The sequence below is a fragment of the Gymnoscopelus braueri genome (genome assembly GCF_963280865.1).
Source record: "Gymnoscopelus braueri genome assembly, chromosome: 2".
In the NCBI taxonomy this organism is placed as follows: domain Eukaryota; kingdom Metazoa; phylum Chordata; class Actinopteri; order Myctophiformes; family Myctophidae; genus Gymnoscopelus; species Gymnoscopelus braueri.
In genome coordinates, this window is record NC_137604.1 from 55,287,903 (window position 1) to 55,300,488 (window position 12,586).

At 43.1% G+C, this 12,586-nt stretch overlaps 1 protein-coding gene across 1 annotated transcript; it reads left to right on the forward strand.

Annotated features, from left to right (window-relative positions):
* Window positions 1-1,016: 1,016 nt before the first annotated feature.
* fam161a (FAM161 centrosomal protein A) lies at window positions 1,017-10,648 on the forward strand (the record flags this gene model as incomplete). Its single annotated transcript, XM_080443886.1, has 7 exons — window positions 1,017-1,205; window positions 4,695-4,969; window positions 5,769-6,947; window positions 7,273-7,440; window positions 8,071-8,170; window positions 9,026-9,183; window positions 10,282-10,648. 7 exons carry the CDS (start codon window positions 1,017-1,019, stop codon window positions 10,646-10,648), a joined length of 2,436 nt encoding a protein of 811 aa, XP_080300012.1.
* Between the last annotated feature and the right edge of the window lie 1,938 nt (window positions 10,649-12,586).

Sequence of the window (12,586 nt, forward strand, 5' to 3'; positions counted from 1 at the left end):
TGGACGCTTGACGCTCTAGTCTTGGCATCGGCACCGGTGGGGGTCCCATGAGCCGGGGGGCCGCTTGTGCTGCCCGACTGGGGTCCCCGGTCCGGTGGCGGTGGAGGTCTCACCGTTATCTCGTCTAGTCCAGCCGACCAGGGTCCTAGCCCTGACGAGCCGAGCGTCAAGTTGAGAAACGGTTAACCTCGTGCAGTTAGGGCACGCAACTGTCTCACCCGGGTGGGTCCTGGCGCAGAACGCGTGATCGACCCCCAAGCAGTGGATGAAGACGCGGTGGGGGTCGTCTGCGGCGATGAGGGGGTCGCATTCCGCGAACCCGCAACTCCTCGGTGGTTCCATCTTGGTCCTCGGTCTGGGAAAACAACAGGCTAAAGCCTAGCCAGTAGCGTAGCCTAGTAGCTGCTAGTATTAGCCTAGCCACTGAATGAATGAATGAGCTAGTAGCTGCTAACCGGTGTTAGCAGCTAACCGGCTTTTTCAGCTAACCGGCTTTTCCAGAACAGACCAAGAATTAAGGAAAACTGAGAGGATAGGTAAATAAATAAATACTTAATAATAAGTTCCGGGAGAAAACTTATTTGCAAGGATTTTCCCGTGGGGATATAATCCTTATTCCCGCTTTGGGTTATAGTTGAAAATTTCCTTGCTTTCTTGTGTGTGAATTTCTGCGCATTCGCATGCAGAGTGGAGAAAAGAGGAAGAGCCTACGTCACGAGGGAGTTTTATACTCCTGGGTCTTCCGGACTCGTGACATACCCTTAGCCAATCAGTATTGGCGTCGGGAGCGTGTGTGTTGCTCTGTGTCATCGCCTGAGGGCGCTGATATCCCATAGTGAGTAGTAAACGGAGAACCGTGGTAAAACCAGGCATCGCGTCGCTTGTTGCCAAGGAGAACCTTCTGCACCTGCTGCCTGCTGTCCTAGATCTAGATGTTCTTCAGCAAACAACAACAAGAAGATAATAGCCAAGTAACGGCTTCAAACACAAGAAGAGCAAGTTGGAGGAGAGAAACCATGGCCAACGACGCCCATCGGACCAACGTGTTGGTCACGTCGTGTCTGAAGACCCCAGTGGACCCGCTCACCAAAGCACCGGTAGCTTTATACGAGCGTGAGCGAGCCGTTCCATGCGGGCCATACAGTACCGGTACTATGACAACAGGACCCATCAGGAGGCACAACCTGGACTTCTTCCAGAGAGAGGTGAGCTGTGGTGGGAAAAGTACTCACATTTCACATCCACAGTAAAAGTGGAAACTGGAATTCAAAATGTATGAGTAAAAGTACCAAAGTATTGATATCAAAATGTACTTAAAGTACCAAAAGTAGAAAGTATATGCAGAATGTCCCATTTCACAAGTTTTCAACTGTATAAAAATCTTTTGAAAATAGCAGATCTACAAGCTCACGATGTGCATTGTGAGCTATATTTTCAAATGGCCAAAATATAGGGCTGAAGTGGTTAGTGTGTTTTGTAATAATGATCAAAATCTACAACTTAACTAGTAACTGAAGTTGTCAAATAATTGTAAGTGGAGTAAAAGTATAATATTTTCCTATGAGATGTAGTGGAGTAGAAGTAAACGTGCTGAAAATTGGAAATTCTCCAGTAAAGTAAAAATACCTTACAATTGTACTTAAGTACAGTACTTGAGTAAATGTACTTAGTTACTTTACACCACTGCAAAATACAGTCAATTCAGTGAATGAGAAACTGTTCAGTGTGGTGTCTGTCAGGTGAGTGCAAGTAATACTCCATCACACGATGGTGTCGCTTGTCGACCAGAACAGATGTTCAAGCTGTCAACGTCGCATGAATGATCGCCCAAAGATCATTTCTTTATAAAGTATCAATTGGGCTTTAGTTGACTGACGTGACATCCTTCAATGTTTACATTTTGAATGCTGTAATGTAGCCTAATTCCTTTTTGAAGAAGGAACATTCATACTCAACTTCTCCTGTTTTCCAGTGTTTATTAATAACTGTTATTGTCAGTTCCCAGGCCTGCCTGCATGATTTGACCTGTATATTATGTTGTCTTCACTATTTCTGGCCTCCTACCTTGACTAGATTATTATAAGTCACAGTGGGTATCATAATCCCACATGCTTAATTGTCCTCTGGACAGCAATGCTGCTCTGATGCCATTCCATCACTCCTGATACAAATGTATCTCAGCGCGGTAGTAAGTTTAAAATGCCTGGACCCCTGAGGAAGATCTTAAGCTGTCTAGTCAACAACTAATGATAATTGTAGGAGGCAGACATCTGATGTCTTTCTTTGCGACAGACACCCTGTGTGCTGTGCTCCACCATATGGCTGAACTAACTACAGTCGCAGGGGGATAATAGGCTTAGGCCCAGAGAGGAGTCATTTGTAATTACACTGTGTGCCTCGTGCCACGACTGATCTGATCTGCTGCAGGAGGATTTGGTGGTTAGGGAGACCATTCTGGTCTGCCGGGTCACCGGGTGTGGCAGGTTGCTTCCTCCTCATGACCCCTAGTATCAGAGACAGAGTGAATCATAGTGGTGGAAAGTAACTAAGTACACGTACTCAAGTACAGCACTTTACTTTGTAGATTTTGATTATTACGAAACCACTTCAGACCTAAATATACTCTGGCAATTTGATAATAGCCGATCTACAAGCTCACAATGCGACGCGTTGTGAGCTTGTAGATCGGCTAATTTCAAAGGATTTGTATACATTTTATACATTTGAAACTTGTGAAATGGGACTTTCTGCATACTTTTACACAAGTAAAATTTGGAATACCGGACTTGTACTTGTAACTATTTCCAGACTATTTCTACAATAGGGTATTGATACTTTTACTTAAGTAAAATATGTGAATACTTCTTCCATCACTGGTGAATCACCACCAAGGAGCGTAACCGAACCCTGCATTTAAACTTCATTATGGAGGGAGGCAGGCAAGCATCCCCCTAACAGGGACCAAACGGGTATTAAGAGTCTCACAAAATGTAGCCTACTGCTATCAGTTATGATGAAACTCTGCATGAACATGATCTGTTATGTTGTCCTGTCAACCTTCAGTCCAGTCTAGCCCGGGCTGGTATCACTTCTTCTGTCTTGTGACAAATCGGAAAAAGTAAAAGCACAAATACACCATGACATAATTTTGCCTATATCATATTTGTTTTTGTTCAAATCTATTTGATTCCTTCTATTCTGCCTTTAAAGGCCTTTTATGTATTTTATGCTTTATATTCCTAAATATTCAGGGCCCTGATTCAGCCCCTTTTTGACTATGCTAGCTCCTCTTGGTACTCTAACACCTCAGTGTCACTGCAGACTAAGCTTCAAACCTCCCAAAACAAACTGATCCGACTACTTCTCGGACTGGGGCCCATGACCCACCTCTCTCCCACTCACTTTGCCAGCCTAGGCTGGCTCAGGGTGGAAGACAGGGTTAAACAACTAAAAATGGGTCTGGTCTTCAAAATTGTAAATGCAGATTTGCCCGAAATGCCCCCTATACCCGCATATCTGTATAAATACCTCGAAAAAGTTAGTGACACCCACAGCCACGAAACTAGAGGGAGCGTAAACAACAATCTGGTACCACCCACCCATAAAACAAACATGGGCAAATTCTCCTTCTATAGCACAGCCACCAAGGAATGGAATAGTCTAACCTCATCCCTCAAAAAATGCAGTTCGCTGGGCTCATTCAAAACAGCCCTAAAAACTCATCTTTCTGGAGGCCGAAAGAGGAGATAGTACCAGTTTCCCTGTAGACAGACGACCCCCCCCCTCCTCTATTTTGTACATATTTTGTATTTCCTCATGCATTTTTTGTATATAATCGTTATTTTTCCATGCTTCACCCCCCCCCTTTTTTTGTACATTTATTTTTTATTTTAATCTTTTTCATGCTCCTTTTTTGGTACATAGTTGTATTTTTTCTGTATTATCTGTATTTTCATGTTGATTTTTGAACTGTTTGGTTGCTACTATATATGTCTATGAAATTAATTCAAGGACCCCAACGGAAACAAGTCCGCAAGGACTTTTTTGGCCGGACCTTTTAGTCAAAAGCATTATAAATGTAACTGTGTTGTTTTACATTCTTTTTGCCTAATAAAAATTTCAATCAATCAATCAATCAATTCCTCAGTGTATGAAACTTGCTATAGTCTACATATAAACTTGCCTTGCTATGCAGCCCAAAGACATGCATGGCAGAAGTCTGCAGTATAAAAAAACTTTTTGTAACCTTTTACTTCATTTTAGTTTGCCTTTAACCCATTAACACCGGTGTCATTTTAGATTTTATACTTTGGCTATTCAAAAATAGCAGATATACAAGCTCATAGCGCATAGCTCATAACTTCGTGCCATGCTACGAGCTTGTAGATCTGCTATTTTTGAGAAATCTTGAAAAATTGTGCAAATCTTTGAATATATAGCCTACATTAATTTAAAGCAAACATTTTTAACCCTAACCCTTTGCTTCTGGGGGTCCCAGGAACTAAATATTTTGAGATGGGGGTCCGTGGCTTAAGCCATGAATTTACTCACCTGTCGTACAACAGTGTTGCATGCTGAAAATGGCTGCTCTACAACCTCAAAATGGGTCGCATCGCAACGCATTGTGAGCTTGTAGATCAGCTATTTTTTTGCTGCGTAAATTAAGCTTATAACCCTTTCACCTTCTTTTTCAGATGGAATACTCGGACTCTGGCTCTGAGTTTGGCGATAGGGAATCTTCTGGGAGGAGGGACAGCAGCCCTCTCATGATCAAGGACTACAGGGTAGCGGGGGATCACCTGGACCTGCGTGAGATCTTCTTCTCCAACGAGGAGTACTACAGCAAACTGGAGGAGCTTAAGAAGGCCCACCTGAGGACCATGGCTGAGCTGGAGGGCATGTACCGCAGGAATCTGCAGCTTAAATCCACGGCTGCTCCCCTGGATGCGGCAGTGGAGACTGGGCCGAGGTGTTTTGTTATTTCTCATGATACATCACTGTGTATATATGGTACCATGACATTAGCCTGGTAAAATTTCAATTCCATATGATTTCAGCAGACCGGTCTGCTGAAATCATATGGAATTGAATTCCGTGACCGGGAGGGTTTACCAGGCTACCATGATATTACTTCAGTTGATCTAAAGGGGCAAACATTGTTGATAATTGCGGGTTCATCACAATCCTGGCCATTTATAAACCAACATCTGCAAATGCATAAAAAAATTGTATATACATATTTTTTGTTTTAATTAAATTAAATTCCATACAACATGGTACACATATTCATGGTATGCAAAATGTAATGTTTTGCTATGTTTATTACATAATGTGCAAGGCCAGTCAAATGATGGCTAGTAACTTAAAGGGATAGTTCACCCGAATCACCCCCAAAATGACGTTTTTTCTATCGAATAGTCACCCCATGGGGACTTGAATTCAAGGACATTTTTTGTCGCATTCCTAAGCCAATAATTTGATGACTGGCAGCGGTTCCGGTAGGCGACTCAAAGAGTCTCCTTTGTAACTCCAAAAAAATTCCTTGAATACAAGTCTCCATGGGGTGACTATTCGATGAACTATCCATTCAAAGACAGTATTATGAGTTACTTTTTTGCAGGCATGCAGGATAGCACAGTCATTTGGTCCTTAGAATTTTGGCCTTTTAATAGTCTTTTCAGCTTTACATATTAGTGGTGATGTTCTAATTCTCTATATTGTGAAAAAGGAATCACCATTGGGTAACAGCAGAATGTGTTTCTCACTAGACTACCCTGGGTAAAGGGCATCCCAGCTTCACATGGACTGAGGAAGTTCCACTCAGCTATAGAGCTCCGCAGAGAATCTGGACTCAGTTGGACTCTGTTGGACACATCCGATGACGAGGAAGCCAATACCAAAGACGTGGAGAAAGGCCTGCTGTCCTCTCCAAAAGATCACATCAAGAACATGTGGAAGGACTTTAAGTTGTCGCACCGCGATCGTCACCCATCCGTCTCCTCACTCCAGAGCCTGCCATCAGACAACAGGAGAACAAAAGGTAGGGGTAAGAAGAAGCAGGGACGTAAAGAATCGGGACACAGGTTTACCGTCCCAGAACCCTTCCACATGACCATGCGCGAAGCAGAGAGACACCGACGCGGCTTCAAGACTCGCTCGGAGATCGAACATGAGAACACAGAGCTGCGCAAGCAATTGGACGAGCTTACAGAGTGCCAGCGAAAGTTCCGCGCCAGCCCCTTGCCCGCGCACGTTCGCCTGCCGCTTTACGAAGAGCTCCGGGAGCGGGACGAGGAGCGGCGCCGTTCTACGCGTGAACGGCGCCCGTCCGTCCCGAAGCCGTTCAGCTTCCTGGAACGGGAGCGCCTAAAGAGGGAGCAGAGAGAGGAGCAGCTCCGTCACCTCCAGCCTTCCGACCAGGAGACGGTGAAGCCCTTCAAGGCTAAACCTGTGCCCAAGTCTGTGTATGAGGCAGCGACCGGGGAACAGATGAAGGAGGAACAGCTGTATCGCGCCATCAAGATGCAAATGAGAGCGAAGGAGATGCTCTGCAGCTCTTCTATGCCACCGAGCATGCTGGCACAACGACTCAGTGAACGGAAGACAGCCTGCCCGGCTGAAGAAGACTCCCACAGGCCTCAGATTAATAAAGAGGTACCGGACTTTGACGCCAGTTACAGGCGCTTCCAGAAGCACATGGAAAGCCGGAAGGAGGTGAGGCCTGTGACCGCGTGTGAACCCTTCCAATTGAGGACGTCGCAGATCTCCTCGCACCGCGAACGTATTCTGGCCGACATCGAAAAAGGCCTAATAAGCCCCCGGTTGACGCGGTGGCCCGGGGCGGCCCGCACGCCCAATTCTAGTCTCTGTTCCTCTCTCTCAGGAAGCCTGGAGCTCCTCCCAGGAAAAGTCACGGACACCGCCAAAAAGCGCCAAGAGGCTGTGAGGTACCATTATAGGATACCGATGGGTCACTGCACCCTAGATAGATGAGCTAGTCAGAGCCTCAGAACCCACTTGGTCCATTTTAGACATATTGACTGTCAAAGTTCTTTATTTAATTTTTTTCTACAATGGATACTGTAAATCCCTCTGGAACTCATTTCCCATTTACCACTTACCCCAAACCTCCTCCTACAACAGACCTCCTCCTCCTACACTATTTATACCCCATAGTTGTACCTACAAGTCCTCAAGTCTCGTAAGTTTCTCCTCAAAGTCCCTTCTCCACATGTCTTCCACCATCCGTGACTCGATTGTCTCCTTGAGTAGAAAGGTGCTTGAGCAGAGGAAGAAGGCGGAGGAAGATGAGGAGACATGGCGAGAGAAACGGAAGCAGAAGGAGAAGAATCTGCAGAAGGTGGTGCTGAAGCGTGCTCAGGCCAACGATCCCCACCTGGCGCTCTCACAGACCAACCAGAACAAACTCAAAGAGTTCAGGTGATCCAAAAAAACAAGAGACTATTACTGGTCATCCTTACAAATGTATTGTTACCGTACAGTAACTACATTTACATTTTGGTCTACTTGTTTTAGCACCAGAGACACAGGGACAACATCTGTATGATTTCTGATTTAGTTTGTTCTGTTTTATGAACTGTGAGATCTAAGACCTGATGTCATACTATTTTAACCATGTTGCCCTTCTAACTGCCCGTTTAAGAAGATATAGAAATGATGTAGTTGAAAGAATGTCAGAATTCTGAACTTCTTTCTACAAAGCATTTGAAGTATTTTGAATATTTATCAAATTAGTGGTACTTCTGAGGCCTACTGGCAGCGTGCATACAACACACACACACACACACACACACACACACACACACACACACACACACACACACACACACACACACACACACACACACACACACACACACACACACACACACACACACACACACACACACACACACACACACACACACACACACCCTTTTGGTAGTTATGGTAGCTGATGCTGTTATCCACACTATGTCAGGATAACTGTGTAATGTTGCTTGTCTGGTTTTGAAGGAAGACTGTTGTGATGGTTTGTTTGATGATAGTATGTATGTATATATTATACAGGAAACAAGACCTTCTGCGCAAGAGGGAGTACCAGCAGGAGATCAGAGAGATCCAAGAGAGGGTAAAGGGGAGACCTCTGCTATTAGAGCAGGTTGCACAGGTGAGGCCCTGGACCTTTTGTGGGTTTCAAGTTGTGTGCAGTATGAGCATATCTCATTGACTGGCAATAATGTTTTAGCCTGGAAACCAGACGAATCTGCCACAGCAACAAACAAAAAAAGATATCCCTGGGCAGATTGGTCTGGCACTCGGTTTGAATTACATTTCGCTCACCCCAGAGTTGTGGGTGACCGATCAGAGCCCACTATTCCAAGTGGGATATTTTTTGCTGTGACGTTTGAATCTGTTTGTATCCGCACCTTGGAAATAAATCTTCCAGTCCAAAGTTCCAGACTAATATCTACGCAGTGATATTAGTCTGGCCATGCCAGGCTGATATTTACTTCCTGATGTTTACTTCCTGTCAAAGTTATTTCCACTAACATACCACTTTTAATCATTAATTCAAGGACATCTTTAAAAAAAAGTTCACGTTGTGGTTTGTACATTTCTCATTGACTGTCCTACTTACCCTATTAAATGGGTTTGTTATTTATAAATGTGTAAACATTAGATATTATTTAATGTATTATTCTTACTGGTTATAACCCTTTTTTTTATTTATTTATGAAACAGCCTTAAGTTCCTTACACACCGGGAGTGTTTATTTCGTACGATTAGTTCACGTTAATTTAAAGTGCTGTTTGCGTCATGTGTACATCCACACGGAACGTGAATATTACTTTGCGATAAAGCATTTTTTTTTCTGCGTGAATAAAACCATCAACTTGTATGACGCATTAACAAACAAATAGTTTGATGTGAAATATTTGTGACACAGTTTTGAAAAATGCAGAGGCTGTAGGTTTGATGAACATAGCATTATTATGACAACTGTCTGTGTGTTTCGATACAGAGGAATGCCAAACTGGCAGCTGAGAAGCGATACACAGATGCCCTGCGTAGCTGTGGCCTGAGTGAGGACTTTATCAGTAGCAAGGTGCCCAAGTCCCTGCGTCCAGGCAGCCATTCACCTGGCCGCAAGAGCTCCCTCTCCACTGACTCTAAACAAAGGTACATATATTGCTAACACGCTGGTAAAATACCATCCGATCTAAATCCCTATCTATACTCCCCCATAATACAAAATGTAGTAGAAAACATATGAATGTTTCATATATTCAGGGTTCCCACGGTCATGAAATTCCTGGAAATATTTTGACATTTATAAAACAGTTTTTCAGGTCTGGAAAAGGTTTGGAATTAATTCATAAAAGACATGCTTAGCATTACGTGAAATACGTGTGGTCTAATGTATACACAGGATGTCAGGTGACAAAAATAATAGATCTACAAGCTAACAACACGTTGCACAGTGATAAGTTGTTAGCTTGTAGATCTGTTCTTTTTGTCACGTGACACGTTTGCTCGAGTCTGTCTTGGTGCATTGATAGCACACATGTGTAAGAGCCTCATTATTGCACCATATGATTGCTATAGGCCTGGAAATGGGGTAAAATACTTTGGAGAAGTTTTGAAAATTCATTGTTGGAAATGTGTGGGAACCCTGTATATATATATTGCTTTTTTCATTATGCAATACTCGTATCCAATGTAAGCGTTGTACCCATTGTCAGAGTACCCTTTGTATCTGTTGTAAGAGTACAACTGGTACATGGGGTACTACTACTCATGTGTGGCATACATTCCTGCCTTGCATCGTTCCTGACTTGCATTCTACCCGAAGAGGCTGCTGCCCGTTTATAAATTGATTGTAAATATCTAACTATCATAAGCAATGTGGCAATGAGTACTGCACTGTGTTCTCTATGTATGGTACACCGAGTACTCTGACAACAGGTGCAATGGGTGTTGCATAACCGGCTGTGGCATGTATTCCCCACTTGCATCGTTCCCAGCTTACATCGTTACTGATTTGTGTGATCCCCGAATAGGCCAGTGTGCCGGTCTAGTTCTATAACTTGTATATCATCATACGTATCTTTAACTCTGCTTTGAAAGGCACTATAGCAATAAGCTTCATTCCTTTCAGAGGACGACAACCTACCATCCAGCCGCAGATTGCTTGCAAATTGTTTATTATGTAATTAGCTTTCTAATCAGACAGGAGCTGCTGATTGTTCTAATGACCTACTTCTATTGATGTTTTAGTGACAAGGAGGAGCCAGATATGGGCTATATTCCTGTTCACTTCAGAAAAGTCTACTTGGATGACGAAGACTCCGAAGCGGGATCAGAGGAGAGGGACAAATTGGAATCCGGCAAGGAGGAAGAAGATGATGGCACCAATCCAGGTAGCGCTGATGGAGAGGACGCTGGCCACGGAGATGCCCACAACTACTCAGATGACGATGACCACTACTCGGACGATCACGAGAATGACTCGGACAACAGTGAGAAGGACTTAACCGAGGAAAGACACCAGGACGATGATGACCTCATTACACAGCTCCAAAGCAGCAGAAGTGACCAGCACAGCCGTAATAGTCAGGGCTCAGACAGAGAAAGCACTGTATAACTAAACGAAGGAAGTGATGAGGAAAACTGAAAGGGATCATTTTCTATTAAGGTGTCAGGAAAGAAACGAGGTTACATGCCAGGGAGGGATGAATGAGACTTTATAGAGGCCCCAGGTGCAAAAATGGGCTGGGGATCTTATATAGCAGTATTATTTTGAAAACATGATGTTTGTTTGCATGGAATATGTATGTAAGTTAAAACGTTGTTTTCAGTTTATTATAGAAGAAAGTTGTTTCTATGCTGTCATCCCATTAAATAATAGACTTTATTACGAGTTATTACGACAATAAAAAGTGTTTATATTCAGTTCAATACATTTTGTCTGTGATTGCCATATATCTATAAATTCATAGAATCTCTGTCTGTCCTTTGCATATCTCGAGAACTGTACATCCGATCGACTTCACACTTGGCGGCTGAGAATATCTGAACAACATGCTCTCAACGCCTCACAACTCTCTGGAACCGAGTCAAACAAAATGTAATGCCTCAACTCCTACAATGCCAAGTGCTTGTCAGGGTGGGGGGTCCCTAGTTCAAATATATATTTTTTGGGGGGAGTCGCACCCTGAAAATCATGAGAACCACTGGATCAGATGAATGTTACAAATATGAACCGTACCACGGTTCTCGGCCACCCCTGCTAGCGCCACCATGTGGCCGACTGGTGTAATTGTTTTATTAATAATTTGGCAATAAACTATGAACCTCCCCTCCACGTTTTTTAACTCTAGCCTTTACGGTTTCTGAGAAAAAAATACTTGAATTTGAGTTTTTTTATTTTCCCATCAAAGTGGATGGGGAAATTTAATGCACTAATAAATCAATATCAATTAAACTATGTAACCAATCTCTTAGCAAAGTACAAGCAGTCTATTTCCGGTGAAGCCGGTCATTTTGACATATGGCACGAAATTGGGAAAAAATAAACTGGGAGAAATAGCGAATCAAAATAAAGTTTATCTAGAAAGAATAATAAAGTAGGAAGAGTACTATAGTCTGGTTGCCCTAACAGGGCAACCATACTAATTAGTGTGGTTGCCCTAACAGGGCAACCAGACTATAGTACTCTACCGACTTTATTCTTTATTCTAGATAAACTTTATTTCATCGCGCTATTTCTCCCACAGTTTTTTTCCCCCAATTTTGTGTCATATGTCAAAATCACCGGCTTCATCGGGAATCCAGGGCTTGTACTTTGCTAAGAGATAGGTTGTATAGTTTAATTGATATTGATTTATTGGTGCATTAAATGTCCCCATCCACTTTAATGGGAAAATGAAAAAACTCAAATTCAAGTATTTTTTTCTCAGAAACCGTAAGGGCTAGAATTACAAGACTTGGAGGGGAGTGTGAAATTATTAAAAGAAAAATTATATCATTCGGCCACATGGTGGCGCTATAAAAGCCCACTTTACGTTTTGGCCTATAACTCTTGAACTGTAGGTCGTAGAATAAAAATCTGTTTTTATCATGACCCTTGGGTCATGACGCAACTCACTATATAGGTCACGCCCATTTGCGTCTGGATACTTTTAGCTCCTTTTCCCACATATTTTGTCAAAATCTCACAAAAATCGGTACACATGATCTCTGGACCCATGCGATAAAGACCTCCAAGCGGAACTTTGATAGTCCATACCGTTCGTCCGTAATTGGCTTCCAAATTTAGTGGGAGGGGCCTGTTTTACAAAAAACGCCAAAAATCACGAACGAAATGTCCAATCAATCCCAAATTTGAATCACATGTCAATGGTGGTTCACTCAACGAATCCCCAAAATAATTTCCACTTTGATCCATAGGGGGCGCCACAAATGCACAAAACGTAACCGTTTGACGCAAAAACATTATTTTGGGGGGATCAATCCTTTCCAAAATGAAACACAACTGATCTCAGGAGTGACGCGACTATATAATTGTGCCGTTACATTTGTG